The 23,092-nt window shown below is 39.5% G+C and overlaps 1 protein-coding gene across 1 annotated transcript; it reads left to right on the top strand.

Moving 5' to 3' along the window:
• Positions 1-18,134: 18,134 nt before the first annotated feature.
• On the top strand, positions 18,135-18,667 carry LOC128577097 (uncharacterized protein CXorf51A-like). The gene is made up of 2 exons (XM_053579116.1): positions 18,135-18,248; positions 18,440-18,667. Exons 1-2 carry the CDS (start codon positions 18,135-18,137, stop codon positions 18,665-18,667), a joined length of 342 nt encoding a protein of 113 aa, XP_053435091.1.
• Positions 18,668-23,092: the final 4,425 nt, after the last annotated feature.

Raw genomic sequence — 23,092 nt, 5'->3', positions numbered from 1 at the left:
ATTTCCCTCTTAGAACTGCCTTTGCAGTGTCCCAGAGGTTCTGATAGCTTGTGTCTTCATTGTCATTTTGTTCCAAAAAATTGGTGATTTCTTTCTTAATCTCATCTCTGACCCAGCTATCATTCAGCATAAGGTTATTTAACTTCCATGTTTTTGTATGGGTATGCAGATTCCTGTTGTTACTCAATTCAAGTTTTATTCCATGATGGTCCGAGAAGATGCATGGAATAATTTCTATTCCTTTAAATTGATTGAGGTTAGACTTGTGACCTAAAATGTGATCAATTTTGGAGTAAGTTCCGTGGGCTGATGAGAAGTATGTGTATTCAGTTTTGTTGGGATGAAATGTTCTGTAGATGTCTGCTAAATCTAAATATTGGATGGTTAGGTTTAAATCTAAGATTTCTTTGCTCAGCTTCTTTCTGGAGGATCGATCCAACACTGCCAAGGGAGTGTTGAAATCTCCGACGATTATGGAGCTGGAGGAAATCAAGTTACTCATGTCTGTTAGAGTTTCTCTTATAAATTGAGGTGCATTCTGGTTGGGTGCATAGATATGAATAATTGAGATCTCGTCATATTGAGTATTACCCTTAACAAATATGAAGTGACCATTCTTGTCCTTCCTTACTTTTGATGGTTTAAAGCCTACTGTATCTGCAAATAAAATTGCAACACCTGCTTTTTTCTGATTACCATTTGCCTGAAATATGGATGACCATCCTTTCACCCTGAGTCTGTATTTGTCTTTTAAATTGAGATGTGACTCTTGTATGCAACAAATATCTGGCTTGAGTTTTTGTATCCAGTCAGCTAACCTATGCCTCTTTAGAGGACAGTTTAAGCCATTCACATTGATGGAGAGTATTGATAAGTCTGGTGGAATTTTGGGTATCGAGTTTTTCAAAGGTCCAGTGGACATTTTTAATCCTTTCACCAGTGTGGAAGTTGGAGTTTGATCCGAAGTTTCTGAGTGAGTTTACTTTTGTGGTATAGGATTGGGTTGGTCATTGTGGAGGATAGGTCTGAGAACATCCTGAAGAGCTGGTTTACTTATGGCAAATTTTTTCAACATATGAATGTCATTGAAGTATTTAATTTCTCCATCATAGATGAAACTCAGTTTAGCTGGATACAAGATCCTGGGTTGAAAGTTTTTTTGCTTTAGGAGATTAAAAGTTGATGACCAGCCTCTTCTTGCTTGAAAAGTTTCGGCAGAGAGATCTGCAGTTATTCTAATATTCTTACCTTTGTACGTTATAGTTTTCTTTCGCCGGGCTGCTTTGAGAATCTTCTCTTTCATGTTAACTTTAGTGAAGCTAATTATGATATGTCTGGGAGATGGCTTATTGGGGTTGAATCTTGCTGGGGTTCTGAAGCTGTCTGCTATCTGAATTTCAGATTCTCTAGGCATGTCTGGAAAATTTTCTTTCATAATTTCATGTAGAAGGGCCTCTGTGTCCTTGGCAGCCACTTCATCATTCTCCGAAATTCCTATAACCCTTATGTTGTTTTTTTTCGAATTATCTGAGAGCTCTCTGAGTGAGTGATCCGTTTTTGCTCTCCATTTCTCTTCCTCTTTGAGAGATTGGGAGCGTTCGAAGACTTTATCTTCAATGTCAGAAATCCTTTCTTCTGCTTGCTCCATTCTGTTACTGAGGGATTCTACTGTATTTTTCATATCTTTGAGGGCTGTAAGTTCTTGTTTCAGTGTGTCTAAATCTTTGGTGGTTTTGTCTTTAAATTCGTTAAATTCTTGAGACAATTTTTGAATTTCTCCTCGAATTCCTAATTCAATTTTATTAATCTTGTCTGCAAACCAAATTCTGAATTCGACTTCTGACATCTCAGCCAGTTGTTTATGAATGGGATCTTCAATCACATCTGCCGTATCTTTTCTTTGGGGGGTTGATCTATTCTGGTTATTCATGTTACCAGAGTTTTTCCGCTGATTCCGCCCCATGGTTTACTCCCTTTGGTTTTTCCCCTGGGGTTTTATCGAGGGCCCGTACAGTGTTGTGGCCTGAGAAACTGGGGCCCTGTCTGGTGTGGTGGAGCAAAGTGGTTCTGTCTTGTTTTCAGCTGGTTTCTGTTCGATCCTATTGCAACTTCTACTCTGGCTTGAAGTCTCAGCTGTGTGGAAAAATCAGCAATTAAGTCACCCCGCCTGCCCACCTCTGGCCCCAGTTGGAAAAGGAGAATCAAACCTTCCTACAATCGCACACCCAGGGCACCGCCTGAAGAGTCCTCAGTCTATTAGCCCAGTTCAAAAGGTCCGAATCAACTGTCTCAATCGGCACTTATCTCGGGTGGAAGGGTTCAAAAGGTCTCTGGGAACTGGATCACAGGGGCCTGGTGACTCCTCTGACACAGCTCACCCCAGTGCAGCGTGGAGTCAGGAGGAGCCACCCAGCAAACAGAGCAGTCTGGGAAGGTTGACCTCTCCTTCCCCACTTTGCCCCTCCGTCGGACCCAGTCACTGGTATCTCTGCAGATGGCTAACCCAGTTGCCTGCAGTGAACAGACACTCCAGGGGTTTGCACCTGCCTGAATCGCAAGGAAGTCTGCCAGGCCCCCGCAGACTGCCGCTATCTAGCAGGAGGAGATGGGGCCTGACATTTTTGAGTGTTTGATGCAGGTGATGGGAAGGAGGTGTTCACTCAGGCTTAGCCCTGTCCCTGATGCATGCTGCTAACAGAACAGAACAGAACAGACAACTTTGTGAGGTTCTGTCTCTGTTCCTGTCGTCGCCTACAGGAGATGGGCTGTTTTGAGTTCAAACATCTTTGCTGCTGGAGAATTGCATCTGAACAACTCTCTGGGTCAGCCCCGCCCTGGAGGTTTCCCGGTTTGTGAGCCGTGTCACCGGTGGCCTCCTCTGGTTGCCCAGGGAGACAGGGGGTGTGGCCTCAGAATATCCAGAAGTGAGCGTTCTGCCGTTAAAGAAAAAACGGCTGTTGATCTACCTCCAGGGAACTGCTGCTCTGGTGTGGGCACTCAGGCAACCCTTTTCTCCTCTGTCCCGTGCCCCAGAGTCAGCACTGAGCGGCCGCAGTTTGTGCTGGGTCCACACCCCTTAAGAGATCCCCCAAGAATCAGAACTCTTGGGGGATGGGCCCCCAGACCCCGATTGGGAGTGGGGCGGGGGGAAGCTAGAGTTTCATTCAGTTTCACGCAATACTACGGTCCGGGGAGGGCTCCTGCACTGCACCGCAGGGAAGTGCCGCCAAGGCTTGATTTCCCCTCAGCAGAGTGCCCTCTCCTCGCTCACGTGTCCCAGAGTCAGCGCTGACCTGACGCAGCTCAGGCACTGTGCACTCCCCTCGAGAAATCACCCAAGGAGCCGAACTCCTGGGGGATAGGCCCTCAGACCCCGAGTGAGAGTAGGGGTTCTCAGCTCTCAGCGGGGAGGCCAGAGTCTTCTTCAGTCTTGGGCCCCGTATGCCCGGGGAGGGTTGCTGCACTGCACCGCAGGGAAGTGCCGCGAGGCGTGACTCCCCCTCAGCCCGGTGCCCTCTCCTCACTCGGCGCGCCTCAGAGTCAATGCTGACCAGTCACAACTCGGGGACTGTCCACTCCCCTTGAGAAATCACCCAAGGATCCGAAGTCCTGGGGGACAGGCCTCCAGACCTCAGTGGGCGGGAGGGGAGCGCCGGGGATTCGGGGTTGCCGGCAAAGGATTCCCAAAGTTTTATTCAGCCCTATGTCTGGCAGGAGAACGCCACGGCACCCCAGTAGGGGAGGTAGGTCCAGTTTTTAGAAGGTCTCTCCCGTGGAGTGTAGTGGGAGGGCCTTTATTTTCTGCCCGCTTGTTCAATTGTGGGGCTCTAGAGCCGGTCTCATGGGGGAGGGGGACTCCCGTCCGCTTGGTGGTGGATTTTGTACCTTTTGTTTGCGTCCTTGTGATCACAACTTGCCTCAGCGGTGTTGATGTGCGTTCTTCAGCCTTCTCTCTTGGTGAGGCTCAAGTCCACCAGGATACTTACTAAATTCCTGTCCCTTAACTCTCCTTCTGGACGGGAGCCTTTGTTGAAAGCTGGCTTCAGTCCGCCATCTTGTCTCCCCCCTTTCCATTTTTTTTTTAAATTTGTTCTAGTCAGTTTCCTTTTTCATTCCTTCGTTTCATTTATCACTCTAGTTAACTCCTTATAACCAACCCTCTACTCTTGGCTCTCAGCTACTAACCTTGTCTCCTTCTACACAGAGAAAACAGGGGCCATAAAATGGCATTTGTCATCACTCCCTCTCTGTAATTGAACCCTTTGATATCACTCTTATGAAACCTTTCCTTATTCCTTCAACCTTCAGTCATATTTGAATTTTTTACTCGTCTATGACACCACAAAGCATTGGACTTGCAAATTCTAGACAGCTGGACATTTGTATTGTAGTTAGTTGTTTACATGTATATCTTATACACTCAGTTGTGAAACCTTGAGATGTCTAATTCATCTTTGGGTTATCCTGCGGTAAAACCTTCAGACTACGGGGGATTCTAGGATCATATTAAAGTCTAAAGCCACTGCAAGGCCCAGGACTTTGGAATTTTATAAGCTACAGTTAGGTGTGTCTCAAATTACTTCTTGATCTTGTATTGTAGGTGTTACTATCTCTCCCACTAAATTATGATCTTATTAAGGCAGAACTGTGTAAGATAGAAATGCTCAGTGAAAAATTCATGGACATTGGAACCTTTTGTACCTGGGCTCAAATTCTGCTCTGCCTTTACTGTCTAAATTTGCAGAATCCCTCTCCAGTTTCTTTCAAACTAGGAGTTGTGACAGTTTTGCCACTACCAACACCTGGATGTCTGTGGTGTCCTTCATGGCTCCTTTCTATAGTTTGTAACATGTTACATAATTAATTGTATAACTTTAGAAGTGGCTCCATTTTAAACACTCATTCTCCTCCATAAATTATCCTAATTAGAATGGGCTCTGCTTTTTATGGGACCCCAACTGATAAATATTGGAAAAGTCATTAGGGATAATAATGACTCTCAGTGAAAGTTCTTATGAGGAATAAATAAGAAAGGGCATATTAATAACCTGCCTCCCACAATTCCTGTCACATAATATACATTCAGCAGACAGTAGTAATGATTATTTTCACCTCTATATGCCAACCACAAACCCTGGAAGGTGGCATGAACAAGTATTCTTAAACTAAATTAAACACTAAATTAAACTAAATGTTGTTTAAATAAATGAATGAAATTGTAAAAAAAGGGGGAAAAAAGGCCAATTTATACTTAAGTCATTCTTATATTGCTCCACTGCTATTTTGTGTACTTTAATTTCCCTCCATTCAACCTCATGGTCTCCTCTCACATTCAAAAAATATACATGTCATCTGTCTATGCCTCCTGGACTTAATCTGTATTTTAAGTTCTTCCAAATCAGAAACTGAAGAAACTGTAATTTTAGCTCTTATTTTCATAATTTCTGTTTCTTCTAAAGGACTATACTCCACATAGTGTGCATACAACATTGTTTATGGACTTTAGGAATAAGCTACCTATGCCCGCAAGTAATTTCACTCATTTTTGATGTGTTAAAATGCAATTCATATAGAGTATATGGCAGGCTGAAATATTTTGATGCTGTAAACATTAACATCATTCAAAAAGTAGTAAGTTGATAGAGGAAACTAACATACAACTCTTTCATTGAACTGTTTCATTGTTCAATGAAACTAGCTAAAACTCTTTCATTCCTACCTTCCAGTTGATTCTAACAAATACATAAACACAATTATACTTTTCTACTCCTTGTCCTGGGCAGTCAAAGTCAATAATTTTAACTCTCAGCAAAATGTACCACTAATACCTAGTAATCCTCATACCTGCCTCACCTGGGATTATTTTAAGTGACAAGCCTTTTGTGGGAAAGGAGACTAAAGGTTTGTAAATTATTTTACTAACCTAATGAATAAGAAGCAAAATTCTTTACTTGACATTGGAAGTATAAACTTTACATAAAATAAATGTTTTAGGATTTCACAATTTTATTAAAGGATAAATGGCAAACTGGGAACAGTAAAAGCAATTTATTTTCTTTCATTGTGTCTGTATTTTGATTTAATTCCTTGAAGAATTCAGATGTATCTCATTTCCAAATTAAATGTAGTTTATGTATTTGAATTCCTGCCATGAAGACTATGCTAGGTTTTCTACATATTTAAATCCCTAGTGCTTTACTCCAGAGGCAGAAGATAATGAGATGGGAGATTGAATATACACATGTAATTTTACTTCCTCTGAAAACTCCACTAGGCTCCACAAGGGCAGATAGAACAGAAGAGAATCAAATAGCAACAACAGGAAGCTAGAAAGCAAATTAACCAGTGATAATGAACTTAACAAAACTAAGAAAACTAAATCTTAAGCAGGCCTTAGGGAAAGCCAAAAAGCAATCAGATTTACATTACAGAATCCTTAAAACTTGAGGAAATGTTAGCCCTATGGTACTTAATAGATTTGGATATGAAAGAGAGAGGCTAAAATAAGGGGTAGGGTAAAAACTGCTGAAAGATCTCTAGATCCCCTTACCCAGTCTATGTCCCTAGAAAACTACCTCTCTCCTACTGCAGCGGATATCTCCAGGTTGATTCACTGGATAACATAAATTAGAATGTCTCTGAAATGGGAAATATAAGGCACGTTTGAAAGGAAGTTAGCTGACTATGGATCATGTGCTTATCAATGCCAAATGCTGAAAATCCCTCGTTCTCTTCTTCCTTAATCCTCACTCAGCCAGCTGGATTTTTACAATTCAGACAAGAGATTAGAAAAATTTTTTCTCTGTGAAATGTGATCAGACAAAAAATAATGGTAGAAAGATACTAAAGTGTGGCACTCCTCAATAAAAAAAAAAAAAAAAAAAAAAACTCCAGATAATTTTACAGTAAAATTCATGGCTGACCATTCATACACACTCAGAACTTCCAAAGATCATTTTGTTTCCTTATTTTTAATCACGAGCAGACAATCAAGGATTACCAGACATATGTGAAAAACTTCCAGCAAGGAAAATGGAGACCAACACAGACAAAAAAAAAAAAAAAAGTGTATAGTCTCACTTATATGTGAAATCTTAAGTCAACCTCATGAGAGTAGAAAGACAGTTCCCAAAAGTTAGAAGATGGGGAGAATATAGAAAGAGGAGGTGCTGGTCAAAGGGTACAAAGTTTCAATTACTCTGGAAGAATAAGTTTTAGTGATCTATTCACTGACTGGTGACCACAGGCTAGTAATAACATATTGCATATTTTTAAATTGCTAATAATATAAATATCTAATGTTCTCACTACAAAAAAATAAGTTGGTATGGTGACGAACATTTTAATTGGATTAACTGAATTGTTTTACAATGTATACAGTGCATAAATGAAAACATCACATAGCACCCCATAAATATACAAGGGTATTATTTGTCAAAATAAAATAAATAAATATATAAAGGACATTAAAATCAATAGAAACTATAGTGGGGGGGGAACTTCAAAACATAATAACATTACTATAATCAGAAACATATGACTAGATTTTACTTATGATACTTTCATGGGGGACAATTTTAAAGTTTCTAGAGGCGAGGCTGAAAAGTCATCCCATAAAATGATTTAGAAAGGAACACATTTTTCTGCTTATATTTTTACATAAAAAGTAATATTTCATAGCTTAACATTGGAATGCAGTAGTGCTTTATAAAGCAACATTTAATAATCTCCCATTACATACATACATAGCTTTCTTTTCACATCCCTTTCTAATGCTACCTCATGAATTTTACTCAAAGTGAATTTTAAAATTAACCTCTGGAAAACACAAACAATGTCTCATGGGAAAAGTTAATTGTTGCTAAAAGGAATCTTGATATTTTAATGTGAGACTCAAATTTATCAACAGCATTTTATCTGTTCATCCTGTTCTCTTGTACTCTTCATTACGCTGTTATCTAATACCACTTCGATTCTGAGAACTCTGCCCTCCTATAATGGTTAGATTTTCTGCCAGCTCTTCTAAGGTTTTCTATTCTTTCAAATGAAGCACTGCAAACTGGAGAAGTCTTGTTTTTTTTTAAAAAAAGCAACTTAATAGTCACAACAAAGTTTTGCTTATAAAACTGCAAACAAATAGGTACATTCTGGTTATTAGTTTTATCGGTTATGAATAGGAAATTAATGTGTCATAATTACTATCTTTAAGTATGGCATGTTGCATTTTAATAATAGAATAACTTTTTCGTTTTACATTTACATCCTAAAAGCATCTACCTATGTGGCCTCATCAATCCTCATAACAAACTTGTATCTGTGAGTTAGTACAAGATTCAGTAACATGAGTTTGTCTTGAAGGTCAAATGTTATAAAGCATCTAAAGCTTCACATGCCCAATAAGAAATACAACACTTCTCCTACACTCTTTGTAGTAGTACACAATGAATTAGTACTACAACTATGATTAATAAAAAAAAAAAAGAAAGAGAAAGGAACATGTTGAGTAATTATCTTATTAAGTCAAGGATTTAGAGGAAAAACAACTCATGTCTTATTTTTCTCATTTTCCGAGGTTACTGAACATGGGTTCCATGAAGTTAACATTGCATGCAGACATTAACTCAATGTTTTCCATGTAGTAAATCATCAACAGCATAATATCTTTGCTACTTCTATGTGCAATGGGCCTTAACCAGAGAGTTGAAGGCAGTAAACATGGGTGAATGAAGAGGGGAGATGTTAATCTACACTAATATTAAGTTTTCAAAGATTAACGCATTCTGTATCCCTATGAAATCTGTGAAAAAGATATCACATTGTCACTAAGGAAGTTGAGTTGATTCATTGGCATACAAATGAATGTGGTGATAATATAAATACTTTTACAACTGTTTTACATTTTAGCTCACAAGAGTATGTTAAACATCACTTCACTGAAACAGAAATGAATTCTGTGTTACAAAACGCTTAATAATTTTACATAATGAGGGCCAGTGAGAATTTAATGAAATAATCCACAAACCTGTCTTAAACACCTTGCCTGATAATGTCTTGATCATCCCTAATGTAGGCACATAGTAAATTAGACAATCCAGGTTTTCTGTTATTGGAACAAATATGTTACCTCTCCATAGGATATCTGGAAAGGATATGATTAGGAAAAGATGTGATGGTTAATTTTACCTGTCAACTTGACTTACCTAAGAAATGGCCAAATAGCTGATAAAACATTATTTCCGGATATGTCTGTGAGGATCTTTCTGAAAGAGATTATTGTTTGAGGTGGTAGATCAACTGAAGAGATCACCCACACCAATATGGGCGGACATCATTCAATCCACTGAAGGCCTAAATAGAAGAATAAAAAATAAAAAGTATGAATTCACTCTGTCTGCCTGAGCTTTGATATCAATCTTCTCCAGCCCTAGAGATGTTAGTACTCTGGTTATTTGGATTTCAAATTCAGAACAGGAATTACAATGCCAATGACCCCCCCAGGTTTTTAGGCTTTCAAATGTGGACTTAAAATTATACTCTTAGCTCCCCTGGTTCTCAGACCTTTAAGCTTAAATTATAATTACTTCGCTGGCTTTCCTGGACCTCCAGCTTGCATAATCATATGAGCCAATCAGTCACAATAAACAGCTTTCTATATATCTCTATCTTTACTTCAAATTCTAAATATATATCTGTATCTGTATCTACCTCTATATCTCCTATTGGTTCTGTTTCTCTGAACAACCTTGACTACACAATAAGGATATATGTAACAACTAAATGTGTATATGCCGTAGAACCTCTGTAAGATAATCATCCAAGGGACTGTAAAAAAGTTCTCAACACACAGAGCTGGTCAACCTAAAAATACCAGGCCTACTATACTTATACGTACTGTGGTGTATGTCTGGTCTACAAAGATTAGGTCAACTTAAGAAAGTGGTCAATGTAGGGAGGTGGTAAACTAGGGAGGTTCTACTATATATTTTTTTCTTTATTCTGATTGTGTTCTCATTTTTATCATATATAATGATTGGTTTTTACTTATGGAAAGGATCATACTGGTTATTTTTAATTTCCTAATTTTATCTTTGCTAGAACTCCTACCTATCACCCTACTTATAATTTTTAAATGATATTATTTGGATGATTACTCCTATAGGTTTTATAAAATATTTTAAGATAAACCTCTTGGACTGAGCACAGTGCCTCCTGCCTGTAATCCTAGTTCTCTGGGAGGCAGAGGCAGGCGATTGGTTGAGCTCAGAAGTTCAAAACCAGCCTGAGCAAGGGTGAGGGTCCATCTCTAAAAAAAAAAATAGCTGGGCATTCTGGCAGATGCCTATAGTCCCAGCTACTTGGGAGTCTGAGGCAAGAAAATTACTTGAGCCCAAGAGTTTGAGGTTACTGTGAGCTATAATGCCATGGCACTCTACTAAGGGTGACAAAATAAGACTCTGTCTCAAAGAAAAAAAAAGGATAAAACTCTTGCTACATAATTCCACCATTAAAGTATTTAAATAATATGATCAAAAAGACAGTAAGCACACACACTTTTTGTTTATGCCTCTCTCACTATTCTCAACTCTCATCTTGCAAACATTCATTTTATTTAGAAGGCTAAGCTCAAAAGTCATATTTTTTGGCAAGACTTTGTATTATTATAGGTTTTTCTCATGAGGCCTTCTTGAAGTACTAGAAGAGAAAATGAGACATTTTAGTTCATATTAAGAATTACTGGAGATACAGAATCAAGTTGGTTGACTAGACAGAGGTAATACGTGCTTCCTCCATAGAAAAGAACCAGAATAGTAAGCAGAGTCTCCCATTTTGAACAGAATATGTATGTTAGAACTCTAGGATTCAACAGGGAAGCAATAAGAAAGAATCCCCAGTGAAAAAAGGGAGGGTTAAGGGCAACTTGCCCCACTGAGGACTAGCTAACAGCTGTCAGAAACTCTCCAAGATGAGCTATTACAATCTTGGTGATAAGAGAATCTCCCCTTATCCACACATGTCTTGAGTCTAACATAAGGAGATGCTTAGAGATTTCATAGAAATTTTGCTCCAGAAAAGAAACTTACATGGAATCCCACAGGCACCCAAGTCCAGCTAAAGAAGCTTGAGCCAGGTGCAATACTGAAATCGCAGATACTATGGAACAATGGACACACTTGAAACTACTACATGGCTCTAAGGAGGGATAGAGGAGATCAGGTACTTTTTTGCATCACTGAGAAGGTACTCACATCCATGCTGTGGGATACTGTTAAGGCTGAGACATAAACAGATAATACTTTCTTCAGTTTCCTGCCAATAAAGCCAGCCTAAGAAGTGCTCTACCCTCTCTGGCTAAAGGCTGAAGAGACCATTTTGGGAATTTGAAGCTTGGTACCACCCCATCCTTGGGCTAAATTCAACCTGAAGCAGATATGGCCTCACCCACCTATGGAGGACGTGGGAGCCAAGACTCTCCTGTACATACCCGGGAAAATTCCTACTCCCCTGCTATGGGCTTCTGTGGGACCAAGTTGTGAAAGGATGGCAATAACCGACCCCCTCCAACATCTAGCATATATCGTTTGCCTGGAAAAGAGGCTCAACCTTTCCTGGTCTTAAACTCAAGTTGCCATTTTTGGATTTCCAAGCTGGGTGATGCATCACACTGTGTGGACACATACAGCTGCAGCTGCCACTCAGCTAAGCAAGGACTGAGAGCACAAGCTCTCCTACCTACTTCTAGGAAAACTCCCACTAATTTTCCAGAAGTTACAATGAGACCAAGAAGTGAGCATATGGCTCTTTACCCAGCATCTTGCCCATACTGTTTGCCTGGAAGAGATACCACCCTTTCTGGTCACAGGCCTACAGTGTCATTTTTGGAGTTTAAAGCTGAGCAAAATCCTTCCCTTGAGCTGAATTCTGGCTGATACAACTTCAGGTTTTCCCAGTTTAAGAGAAACAGGGAAGCCACAGCTCTCCTACACACACTTAGGACAATTCCCACCGGCCTCTGGGAGACTGAGACAAAAGCAGAGAGCACTATCCAGAGTTTCTTACCCATGCTTCTTGCTTGAAAGGAGCCCTGTTCTCTTTGATTGTAAGCTCACATCTGGTGTCTTTTTAAGAGTTAAACACGGATATGTACACTGGTACATGCATGACCCTGAGGCTGAGTTCAAGATGAAGTGACTGCAACTGCCACCTGCCCAGAAAGGGACAGGAGAGATCAAGCTCTATCAAGCACACTTAGGACAATACTCACTGTCATGTTACAAGTAGCTGTGGGACTGGGCACTAGCCTGACTAATTCAATGTAACTACCAGTAACACCAACAGAGAACTCATGAGTCAGAGTGGGATCCACCACTGCTGCTGCCACCCCTCACATTAAACCAGCTGCTCAGGGGCCTGAGAATCCACCTACACACCTAGCCCTGTGTTCTATTTACTAGTATCTGAGCAAGCCACCCAAAAGACCAAGAATTGGTCCCTCAGGAAACATTAAAACCACCGCGAGCTTAATCTGCTCTATGACCTAAAATGAGGCATACTCAGCCTACTGCTTCAACTAATGGAACACAAAGACTGCCTCAGCTACTATTCAAGTCCCAAGCAAAAATTAAACATATCCTTAACTAATAACTTTTCCCTAAGCCACCATGGAAATTTTATATCCCAAAGACCTTGTGTACTACCTAAGAAATCACACAAAGATCACATTAATGGAGGCATCCCAAATCAAATCCAAAGTGTACCACTTAACCTAATATATATATATATATATATATATATATATATATCTTCTAAAAAAAAACTCTCCCATTTAAAAGCAATTTCAAAATAGCAGAATAAATGACTACTATATCAGATGTGCAATCATCAATGGAAAGACACAGGAAACATTAAAAAGCATGGAAATATGACACTACCAAAGAACTGCAATTGTCCAGCAACAGTATATATATCAAAAAGAATTCCTCATAATGCCAGATAAAGAATGGCAAATATTGATTCATAAGAAGCTCAATGAGATGCAAATGAAATCTGAGTACCAATACAAGGAAATCAGAAAATAAATTCAGAATGCAAATGAAAAACTTTCTTAGGATATAGATATCATAGAAAACAACAAACAGAATGCATGGAAGTAAATACAAAACACATTAGAAAGCTTCAAGAATAGGTTAGACCAAGAAGAAGAAAGAACTCCGAACTTGAAGATGGATCTTTTAAATAGTTCACTCTAATTTAAAAAAAAGAAAGAAAAGAAAAGAAAAACTCTAAAAAGAATGAAGAAAGCCACATCTGGGACTACATAAAGCCATCAAGCATACGAATCATCGACATTCCTAAGGGGAAAGAGAGATCAAAAAGTTTTCAAAATTATTTAAGGTAATAACCAATGAAAATATTCCATACTACCTAGAGAGTTAGATATTCAGATACAGGAAGTCAAATGATCCCCAGGCAAATAAATTGTAAAACTAAGTTTACCTGGGCACATTATAATCAGAATGATTAAAGTCTAAATGAAAGCTATAATTTTTAAATTGGCATGAAAAAGAATCTAGTCACCTGTAAAGGAAACTTCATAAGAGTAACAGCAGACCACTCAGCAAAAAACTTACAGGACAGAAGAGAATGGATAAGCATTTTTAAAATGCTGATAGAAAAGAAAAATCTTCAGCAAATAGTTTTATGTTCTTCCAGAATAAGCTTCCAGGCAAGCAGATGCTGAAAGAATTCTTCACTGCAAAAACAGCCCTACATAAAATGCTTAAGGGAGTTTTAAAATTGAAAACAAAAGTTCAATATTCACCTTTACAAAAACATAAAAATATGAAACTCACAGTCTTACAATCATACAAAAGATTAAGAGAAAGGAATTAAACGGTAACAGGAAAGAAATTTAGCAAACCACAAAGATGAAAAGATAGAAAAAAGGAAATGAACATAGAATCTATAAAATAATTAGAAATCAACTAACAATATCACAAGAAAAAAAGCCTCACATATCAATATTAACCTTGAATGCAAACAGATTATGTGCTCCGCTTAATAAATACAGATTGACAGAATAGATTAAAAATATTACCCAACTGCATACTGATCATAAAAACACACCTTCCACAAACACATATAGACTAAAAGTTAAGCGATCAAAAAACATATTTCACCTGGTACCCAGATTTATACATAGATCTAGACCAAGTAGTTGGTCTCAAGCAGAGCACCTGGAGCCCCCGACACAACTTATATTATGTGTGCCCAGGTCACAAAACAGACAAATGTGGGGGAAAAGACTATTTTTTCTGTCGACATTGGAGCTGTGTATTCACAGGCCAAATCTGGTGGACACCACCAAACACCCCAGATTTAATTGAGGTAAAAAGAAGCCCTGGTCCTTGGTCTCATACAACTGGCAGAGACAATTGCCACCGTACAGGGCTCCTCGGGGAAGTAAGACTCTGTGACCCCATGCGCATTCAGTTCACTGACCAAGGGAAAAATCGTTTCAACACTTGGGAATTTGGAAAAATATGGGGACTCTGTCTATACAGCTCTGCCTGATGGGGTATGGACTTTGCCATACACGACAAGAGTGGATTTATTAAGATAAAAGTAGAATACAGCCCAGTTCCTGATAAACCCACCTGAGTTGGGCCAAATAGTATCCTCCCTTACCCAGCAAGTGCCCAAATATTCTCCAGATCAGTAACTCGTGCCACTGTGACGTCCCCATCACTATCCAATTCCAGTAAGAGTCAATTTGCATATCTGGACCCCACATGGGAACTGCTCACCAGTATGTATCAGGTACTGAATTTAACCCTGCCAGATCTAACTGCAGCCTGCTGATTCTGTCTTAGTGTAAAACCCCCTTATTATGAGGCTGTTGCCATCCTAGGACAATACACTTCTGGAGAAGCCACAGCCCGCCGACGGCGTCAAAGTCACCCTAGACTCACTGTTCAGACAGTAGTGGGGAAGGGCTTGTGTGTTGGAAAGGTGCCCATTTCCCACTAGCATCTGTGTAATGCTACTGTCCCATGGAATTGAACCGGGCATCTGATACCCTTGAACAATACCTGGTGGGCTTGCTCAACAGGTTTGACTCTGTGCATACATACAGGGATCTTAGACCAGAATAATGATTATTGTGTTCTAGTACAGTTCATACCAACAATAATCTATCATGAAGAAAATACAATACTTCAGAGATTTTCGGGCACCTTGAGCCCAGCCCTACGCAGAAAGTGGGAGGTAATTATGGCTCTCACTATTGTGACCTTATTAGGACTAGGAATAGCTGGGGCCGGGATTGGAGTGTCTTCCCTAGTCCTCCAGGATAAGAACTATGGTGCCCTCCTGGATGCAATTGATCTGAATATTCAGCAATTAGAAAAATCTATTACTCTCCTCCAAGACTCCTTAACTTCCCTTTCCAAAGTAGTCTTACACAACTGGAGGGGATTAGACTTGCTGTTCCTACAGCAAGGTGGGCTGTGTGCTGCCCTAGGGGAGGAATGTTGTTTCTATGCTGATCATTCAGGGGTTGTGAAAGAATCTATGGCTCTTGTCCGAGAAAGCCTGTGCCAGCGCAAAATAGACAAAGAAAATAGAGCTGGTATGAGTTCCTGTTCAATTGGTCCCCCTGGTCAACAATGCTAATATCAGCATTAGCTGGGCCTCTGGTAATATTACTGTTACTCCTAACCATAGGCCCCTGTATTATTAACAGGCTCACAACATTTATAAGAGAACGTGTAGGTGCAGTACAATTGTTAGTTCTTAAAGGCCAATATTGACCCTTAACAGAACAAGAAATGATGGAGACGCAGATATCGGGGTAAGGCCCATGATTGGGCCCTGCAATTTACAAGTAGAGGGGGGAATGAGAGAACCAGACCGATGCCATTTTAAGGGTTCAGCCATTTTGTCAGCCATTTTGTTCAAAACTGATGAGTCACTGTGAGTTGCCAGTTTTCCATCTTGAGTCATCGGCCTCCAATCAGAAACTGCTTTCTGGAGTGGGCCATGTGGCAGGACCAGTGGCAGCCAATCCAGAAGCAGTCCCTTTGTTTAAATTATATACACTCACTTTGCTGTACTACACTATAAAATACCCCTGTTACAGAGCTCAGGGCTCCTGGCTTGGATCCGTTGTAGCGGAGTCCCCAGGAGCACAAGCTCAAGCTTGCAATAAAATGGCTCTTTTGCTTTTGCATCGGAATCGGCTCCCTGGTGGTCTTTGGGGACTTCGTGATCTGGGCATAACAAAACAGATAATAACATCATAATTCTATGGGGAAATTAGACTTTTGTAGTCATTTTGGGGAACAATATGGTGATATTTAGCAAAAATTATTGCTCTAGACTAAATGTGTCCTCCCACAATTCACATATTGACAGTCTAATTCTCAATGTGATGGTATTTGAAGGTGGGGCCTTTAGGAGGTAATTAGGGGTAAATTAGATCATGAGGTTAAAAATACACTAAGTCTCTCTGTCTTCTGAACCTACAAAGAAAGGCCATACAAGGGCATAACTGGCAAGAGGGCACTCACCAGAAACTGGCCATAGGGGCACCCTGATCTTATACTTCTAACCTCTATAACTGTGATAAATCCATGTCTGTTGTTTAAACCACCTAGTCTATCATATTGTTATAGCAGCCTGAACTAAGACAATTATGTCTGTCAATGACCTAGAGATTCTATTTTTGAATATTCCAGAGAAATACAGGCTAACGTCCACAAAGGCACATGCATGAGGATGATCATAGCAGCACTGTTTGTGACAGTGGGGTGTAGAGCCAACATAGGGGTTCCTCATAACAGGCAGAAAATGGACAAGCAAAACTTGCTATGCACATTCTGATGGAATATGACAGCATTACGAGCAATGTGCTAGAGATACGTATAGCAGCATTAGCACATGCCATACACTCACATGAATACATTCAACAAGAAAAACAATATACGCAAAGATACAATTCAAACACAGAGTAGGCACCTCTTGGGGGTAGCAAATTAGTAATAGAATCCAGGAAGAAAGAAAAAATAAAAGAGAAAAAACCTTGCAAAAATCACTGATGATGATGTGATCAGAGTCCAAGAATAGAACAAAAGTACAAATAAAAGCAATGTTCATGAGTGGAAAGTTGATTCTAATCCCTTCCTCTAAGTGACAGGTGTAGCAGAAAATAATGTAATCAGAATCTTCAGTGTTTAGTTATATACTAGATAAGACGTCGATTAGTCATGTGAAGTGACATTTTCTGTTTGTGGGATTATTCACATTTTCACCAACATTGAAATACAACCATACTGCTTTTGGAAAGATTTCAGGTAAAATACCCAAAATACGAATGACAAGAGAGGGAGCCAGCATAATAAACCACTGATTAACAGTGGCCTTAGGGAATAGCTTGGAGTAAACTCTCTTTTACATGTGAGCCATCACAATTGAACTTAAGTATATGAGGAGGAGGTAGAAGTTCAGTGGGGGACGGCTTTTTAGAGGCTGTTAAAGAAAAGGCCCTTTCACAGCCAGACCATCTTTATCTTACCCAGCATCCCTCCCATCCCTGAAATAGGTGTCAGGAGTGAGTGGTACTTTGTGTTTTTTTTTTTTTAAACATAGTCTCACTTGGTTGCCTCAGTAGAGTGCCTTGGCATCATAGCTCACAACAACCTCAAACTCTTAGGCTTAAGCAATTCTCTTGCCTCAGCCTTTCGAGTAGCTGGGATTAGAGGTGCCTGCCACACCGCCTGGCTATTTTTAGAGGTGCAGTCTGGCTCTGGCTCAGGCTCGTCTCCAACCTGTGAGCTCAGGCAATCCAACCGCCTCGGCTTCCCAGAGTGCTAGGATTATGGGCGTGAGCCATTGCCCTAGGCCTACTTTGTGATGTTTAAGCCCGAACTTACCCTCCCTAGCAACCTCCCCAGCCCTCTCATACACAGAAGTGTCAGAAATAGTTCTTTGTGACATCTAAGGCCTCTTAGCCAGCATTGGCTCAGGACGTGCCTTGCTGACCAATCAGAGATGAAGGGTGTGGCACCTCATTGTTCTGGGGAGGGGTATACCTAGGGTGGTGAGTGTTCTGAGGCAGACAACTGGGAGGCTTCAATATGACTAAGGTGACCAGGAAACCACGGGAGCCTATGAAGCGACCATCCACAAGTACCAAAGGGAGGAAGAGAGCGAAGACTCCCTACCAGTCTAGCTCCCGAGTTGTTGCCAAGGTGAGATGATCTTACCCTAGTTTCTCCTCTTTTCCTCTTTGATTCTCCCACCACCAAGTTTCCTACCTTTTCCTTGCCAGGAACAAACCACCGCCTCAATCCATCCCCCTTCTCAGGAAGCCCTCCCGCCATGCTTATCTCATCTTTCCCCAAACTAATGCCCGCTGGGCCTCGTTCTGTTCTCCTTTCAGGTGCTAAAGACTTCCAAGAAGCTAAAACAGCCCTTTCGTAGATGCTCAAGTAAAAAAGCCTCTAAAAAAACTCCCACTGTAATAAGAAAGCCTAAGAAAAGTAGAGGGCTAACACTATTTGGTCATTATCACCGGCTGAATAAGAAACTGAAAGAAAATGAGCCAGGTCGTCATCGAAAAAACATGGATAATTCACCTGTTTCAAGTGATGACCTGGGCAGCCAGTAATTACAGAATGAGGCCAGAAACCTCGGAACAATGTGCGAAGTCTCCAGAGGTCTGGCTGCTGAAAAATGGCCAATCATGTAGACAATGAATTTTACACCAGCAGGTTACACCTGTGGTGATGACAATAAAATCAACCTGTTAGAAAGATATGTGGGTTGTGTGTGTGTGTGTATTCTCTGATGGTGGGAAAGGAAGGAAGAGAAGATGCCAACGTGTAAAAAGGGAGAAATATGGGATCTGGCAGAGTTAGAGACCATACTAGCAGGTCCACAGTTAGCCAGACAATGGAGGGTAAGGACTGGGTCAGGAGTGAACATTAAAAACAAATTTCTTCCTTAATACTTTATGTTACAGGCAAAGAGGAATGGAGTTGGGTGATGTTGCTTGTGTGTAGTTTCCTGGGGGATGTAGGGAAATACATCAGGATATAGATTGTGAGAAATTGCATGGGTGAAGCATGCTGTGGCAGTACAATTGGCCAGACAGCCAACCTGCAGACCACCTAAGTCATAGTGGTAGTTATGAGGTAGACTCCACTGTAGTATGTAAAGCAACTGAAAGCACTCACAAGGACCAAAAGTCTCACCCTCCTAAAAGTTAGCAACAACACCTCAAAGACTAAAATAATGAAGATTTAAAACCACAAATATAACACTGATTAGCCCAATTCCTTCAGCAATTTGGGGTGGAGGAGGCCAGTGGGCGTGGTCTGTCTCTAGTGCAGGCAATAAAGGAGGGGAGCATTGTCTACAGAGAAACTTAAAACAATGTAGTTCCAGAGTGGTGGCTCACACCTGTAATCCTAGCACTCTGGGAAGCCCAGGCGGGTGGATTGCTGAGCTCACAGGTTGGAGACCAGTCTGAGCCAGAGCGGGACCTCGTGTCTAAAAATAGCCAGGCATTGTGGCAGATGCCTGTAGTCCCAGCTACTCAGAAGCCTGAGGCAAGAGAATTTGAGCCCAAGAGTTTGAAGTTGCTGTGAGTTATGACGCCAGGACAACAAAGTGAGACTCTGTCTCAAAAAAAAAAAATAGTTCCCCATCCGAGTATCTTTGATCTTTATTCCAAAGTTGTTTTTATTCCTGGAGAGAATATTATTTTTAAACAGCTTTATTGAAGCATAATTGACATATTATAAACTACAGATGCTTAAAATGTGTGCAGTTTGGTGAGCTTTGTAACATGTATACATTTGCTAAACCATCACAATAATAAGAGTGAACACATCCTTGTACCCCTTGGCAATTCCTCTTTCTTGCCCCTCCCAGCAGCCTCGCTCACAGATCAATTGGCTTGGTGTCACTATCAGTTTTCATTTTCTAGAGGTTTTCTAGAGGTTAAGACATGGTCATAAACTATGTCCTCCTTATATTTTTGGTTTGGCTTCTTAGAATACTTCCAGTCACCTGCAAAAAATTGTTTTGTTGGTCTTATCTCTAAATGATGGCTGTGGTCAGTAAAATTTAATTGTATGTGTGTGTGTGGGGGTGTGTGTATACAAATGTGGTCCATGATATTCTGCAAGAGAATTAATGCAGATGATTTCTGTTGGCCTCAGACATCATCTGATTTGCTGCCGTTTATTTCTAAAGCAAGTTCCTATGGATCTGGTACTGTTCGCAGCACCCTTTGGGTGGCAATATGTGGTCCTATATAACACACATGTGCCAGCATTTAAAGAACAGTTTCTAAATAAGCAATGATAGTGCAGTAATTTTAAAGAAAAGGAATAAGTGATTTGGATTTTTCATGTGCTGTCATTTCATGTGACCACTTGTTCATACTTATACCTAAATTAATGAAACAAAGTGAAAAGAGCAAGGTGTAAATATTTGAGAAATTGAAATTACTTTATTTAGACCAAAACTACTTTGGTGAAGTTAAACTACACCTTACAAGTGAAATTTATTCTTCTTCAACTGTTTATTATTTTAAAATTATGGAACAATTCAAACCCAACTGTATGCTAAGAAGGGGAAAGGAGGGAGGGAGGAGAGGGGAGGGGGAGGATGGGTGGAGGGAGGGTCATTGGTGGGACCACACCTACAGTGCATCTTACAAGGGTACATGTGAAATTTACTAAGTGTAGAATATAAATGTCTTAACACAATAACTAAAAAAATGCCAGGAAAGCTATGTTAACTAGTTTGATGAAAATATTTCAAATTGTGTATAAAACCAGCACATTGTACCCCATGATTGCATTAATGTACACAGCTATGATTTAATAAAAAAAATTAAATGTTAAATCAGTTGGATAATTTATTTATTGACCACATTGTACCCTTTTCAGACGTTCTGGTTTTCTTAAAATCCCCTTTCTAACTGTAATGAATATATCTATATGCACATGTATGTATATATATATTCATTACAGTTAGAAAGGGGATTTATGCTCAATAAAACAAACATACCATATTAATTTTATAATCATGTTGTTTCTTCTTTTAATTCATGATTATTAGTAAAAATCTGCTCTGTTTAGGAGAGGGCATTAAAAAAAAAAATTCCCATCCAGTATTGAATACACCATGCCATTGGTAGGAGATATTTGTTTTTCTTAATATACCTCCTACTCTGTTCATAGTAGCTGGCATTTTTTGTTTTGTTTGAAACCACTTTGTGACTTATAATTTACTAAGGTGAATTATTTAATTATATTTAACATATGTATACATAAAGGTAGTACATTAGCACATCAGAAAACCAACATTAATACAATCCATTCACCTTATTCATATGTCTTCACACATCTGTGTCTGTGTATGTGTGTGTTTAGTTCTATGCAATATTATCACCTGTAGCATTTTCTGTGACTACCACTACAGGCAGAATATAGAAAAGTTCCATCACAAGAAACCCTCAGACTACCCATTTATAACCAGAGACACTTCCCTCCTTCCTCCACCACTGGAATCCAGTAATTTATTTTTAATATTTATAATTTTGTCATTACAAGAATGTTACATAAATTAAATAATCTAACATGTAACATTTTGAGATATGCTTTTGTTCACTTGGCATAAATCCCTTAAGAATCATTCCAGTTTTTGTTTGTTTGATTGTTGATAAATATTCCATGGAATAGATGAACTACAGTTTGTTTAATTATTCATTAAAGAAAATTTTGGTTGTTTCCAATTTCAGACTATTAGAAATGCACATGATATGATCATTCCTGTATAGATTTTTCTGTGAAGTTTTCATTTCTCTGGGATAAATGCTTAGAGTGCAATAGCTAGATCATATGGCAATGGGAAGTTTAATTTTTTAAGAAAGTGCCATATGCCTTTCCAGTTAACTGTACCATTTTAAAATCCTTTCTGTAATTTATGAATGATACAGTTTCTTTGCATTCTTCCCATCATTCCTTATTTCCTTCCTTCCTTCCTTCCTCCTTCCCTCCCTCCCTTCCTCCCTTCCATCATTGTGGTATATGTGATCTCACTCACATTTTCATTTTCATTTCCCTGACAGCTGATGCTACTAAGCATCTTTATATGTGCTCATTTTTTCATTTTTGTATTCTCTTTGTTGAAACTAGTCTGTTGCCCATCTTCTCTTTTTTCTTTTTCAAAATTATTTTTAGTTTCTAACACTTGCAGGATCAGGCATTAATAAATTTAAACACAAAGTACTGGTTTCAGGCATACATAAATGCATCTTCATCTCACAATTGCTTTTCTCTTCTATCTCTTATTTCTTTGGGGCAGGGATGAGAGAATAAACTCCTTTTGTCTAAGCAAGAGCTTCCTTTAAAAGTTCTTATATACTCTTTAATAATAAACCGGAACTAACCCATAGACATACATCTTCACAGAGGGAAGTAAAATTCATTGGAAATCAAGCAGAGGGCAGAGAAGAAGAAGAGGGGCAAAAACCCACCTAGGGGGTACAATGAACACTATCCAGATGATAGGCACATTTATAGCCCTGACTCCAGCCATGAGACAAAAACATTTGTACTCTATTAATATTTTGAAATTAAAATAAATACCTTGTGGTCTTTTTCTTATAAGAGCCAATCATCTAAATTGGTAGGAATTCTTCCAATAAAAATGTTTTTCTTTGTATTTAATTTCTACCTGCCTACCAATAACATTGCTGCCTCCTAGATCCCGATGAGTTTTCTATGGTTAAATTATGCCTTTAAGGTTGGTATCAATACAGACTGACTTTGTTGGTTTCTCCAAATGATATTTTGTTACTTTCATGTGTCATCACTGACACTTTTTTTTGTTTTTGTTTCTTTCTCTGGAAATAAGTGTGAGTACTCGACACTCACCTATGTAGAAAATCATGGATCTGAGATCCAAATTCTTGGTGTTGAGGGTGTTCCATTAGGGCCTTATATACTTATGCATGCATTTTTACTCCTTCTACATAGGCTGTGATATGCTTTATGACACAGGGATTAACATTTCT

This window comes from Nycticebus coucang, chromosome X, assembly GCF_027406575.1.
Source record: "Nycticebus coucang isolate mNycCou1 chromosome X, mNycCou1.pri, whole genome shotgun sequence".
Classification (NCBI taxonomy): domain Eukaryota; kingdom Metazoa; phylum Chordata; class Mammalia; order Primates; family Lorisidae; genus Nycticebus; species Nycticebus coucang.
Note: the sequence above shows the minus strand (reverse complement) of the source record. Positions and strands in the feature narration are given on the sequence as shown.

Coding starts and splice junctions, on each gene's coding strand:
- LOC128577097 (XM_053579116.1), top strand. CDS start 18,135: ATGACTAAGGTGACCAGGAAACCACGGGAGCCTATGAAGCGACCATCC. Junction 18,249..18,439: donor GCTCCCGAGTTGTTGCCAAG/GTGAGATGATCT, acceptor TTCTCCTTTCAG/GTGCTAAAGACTTCCAAGAA.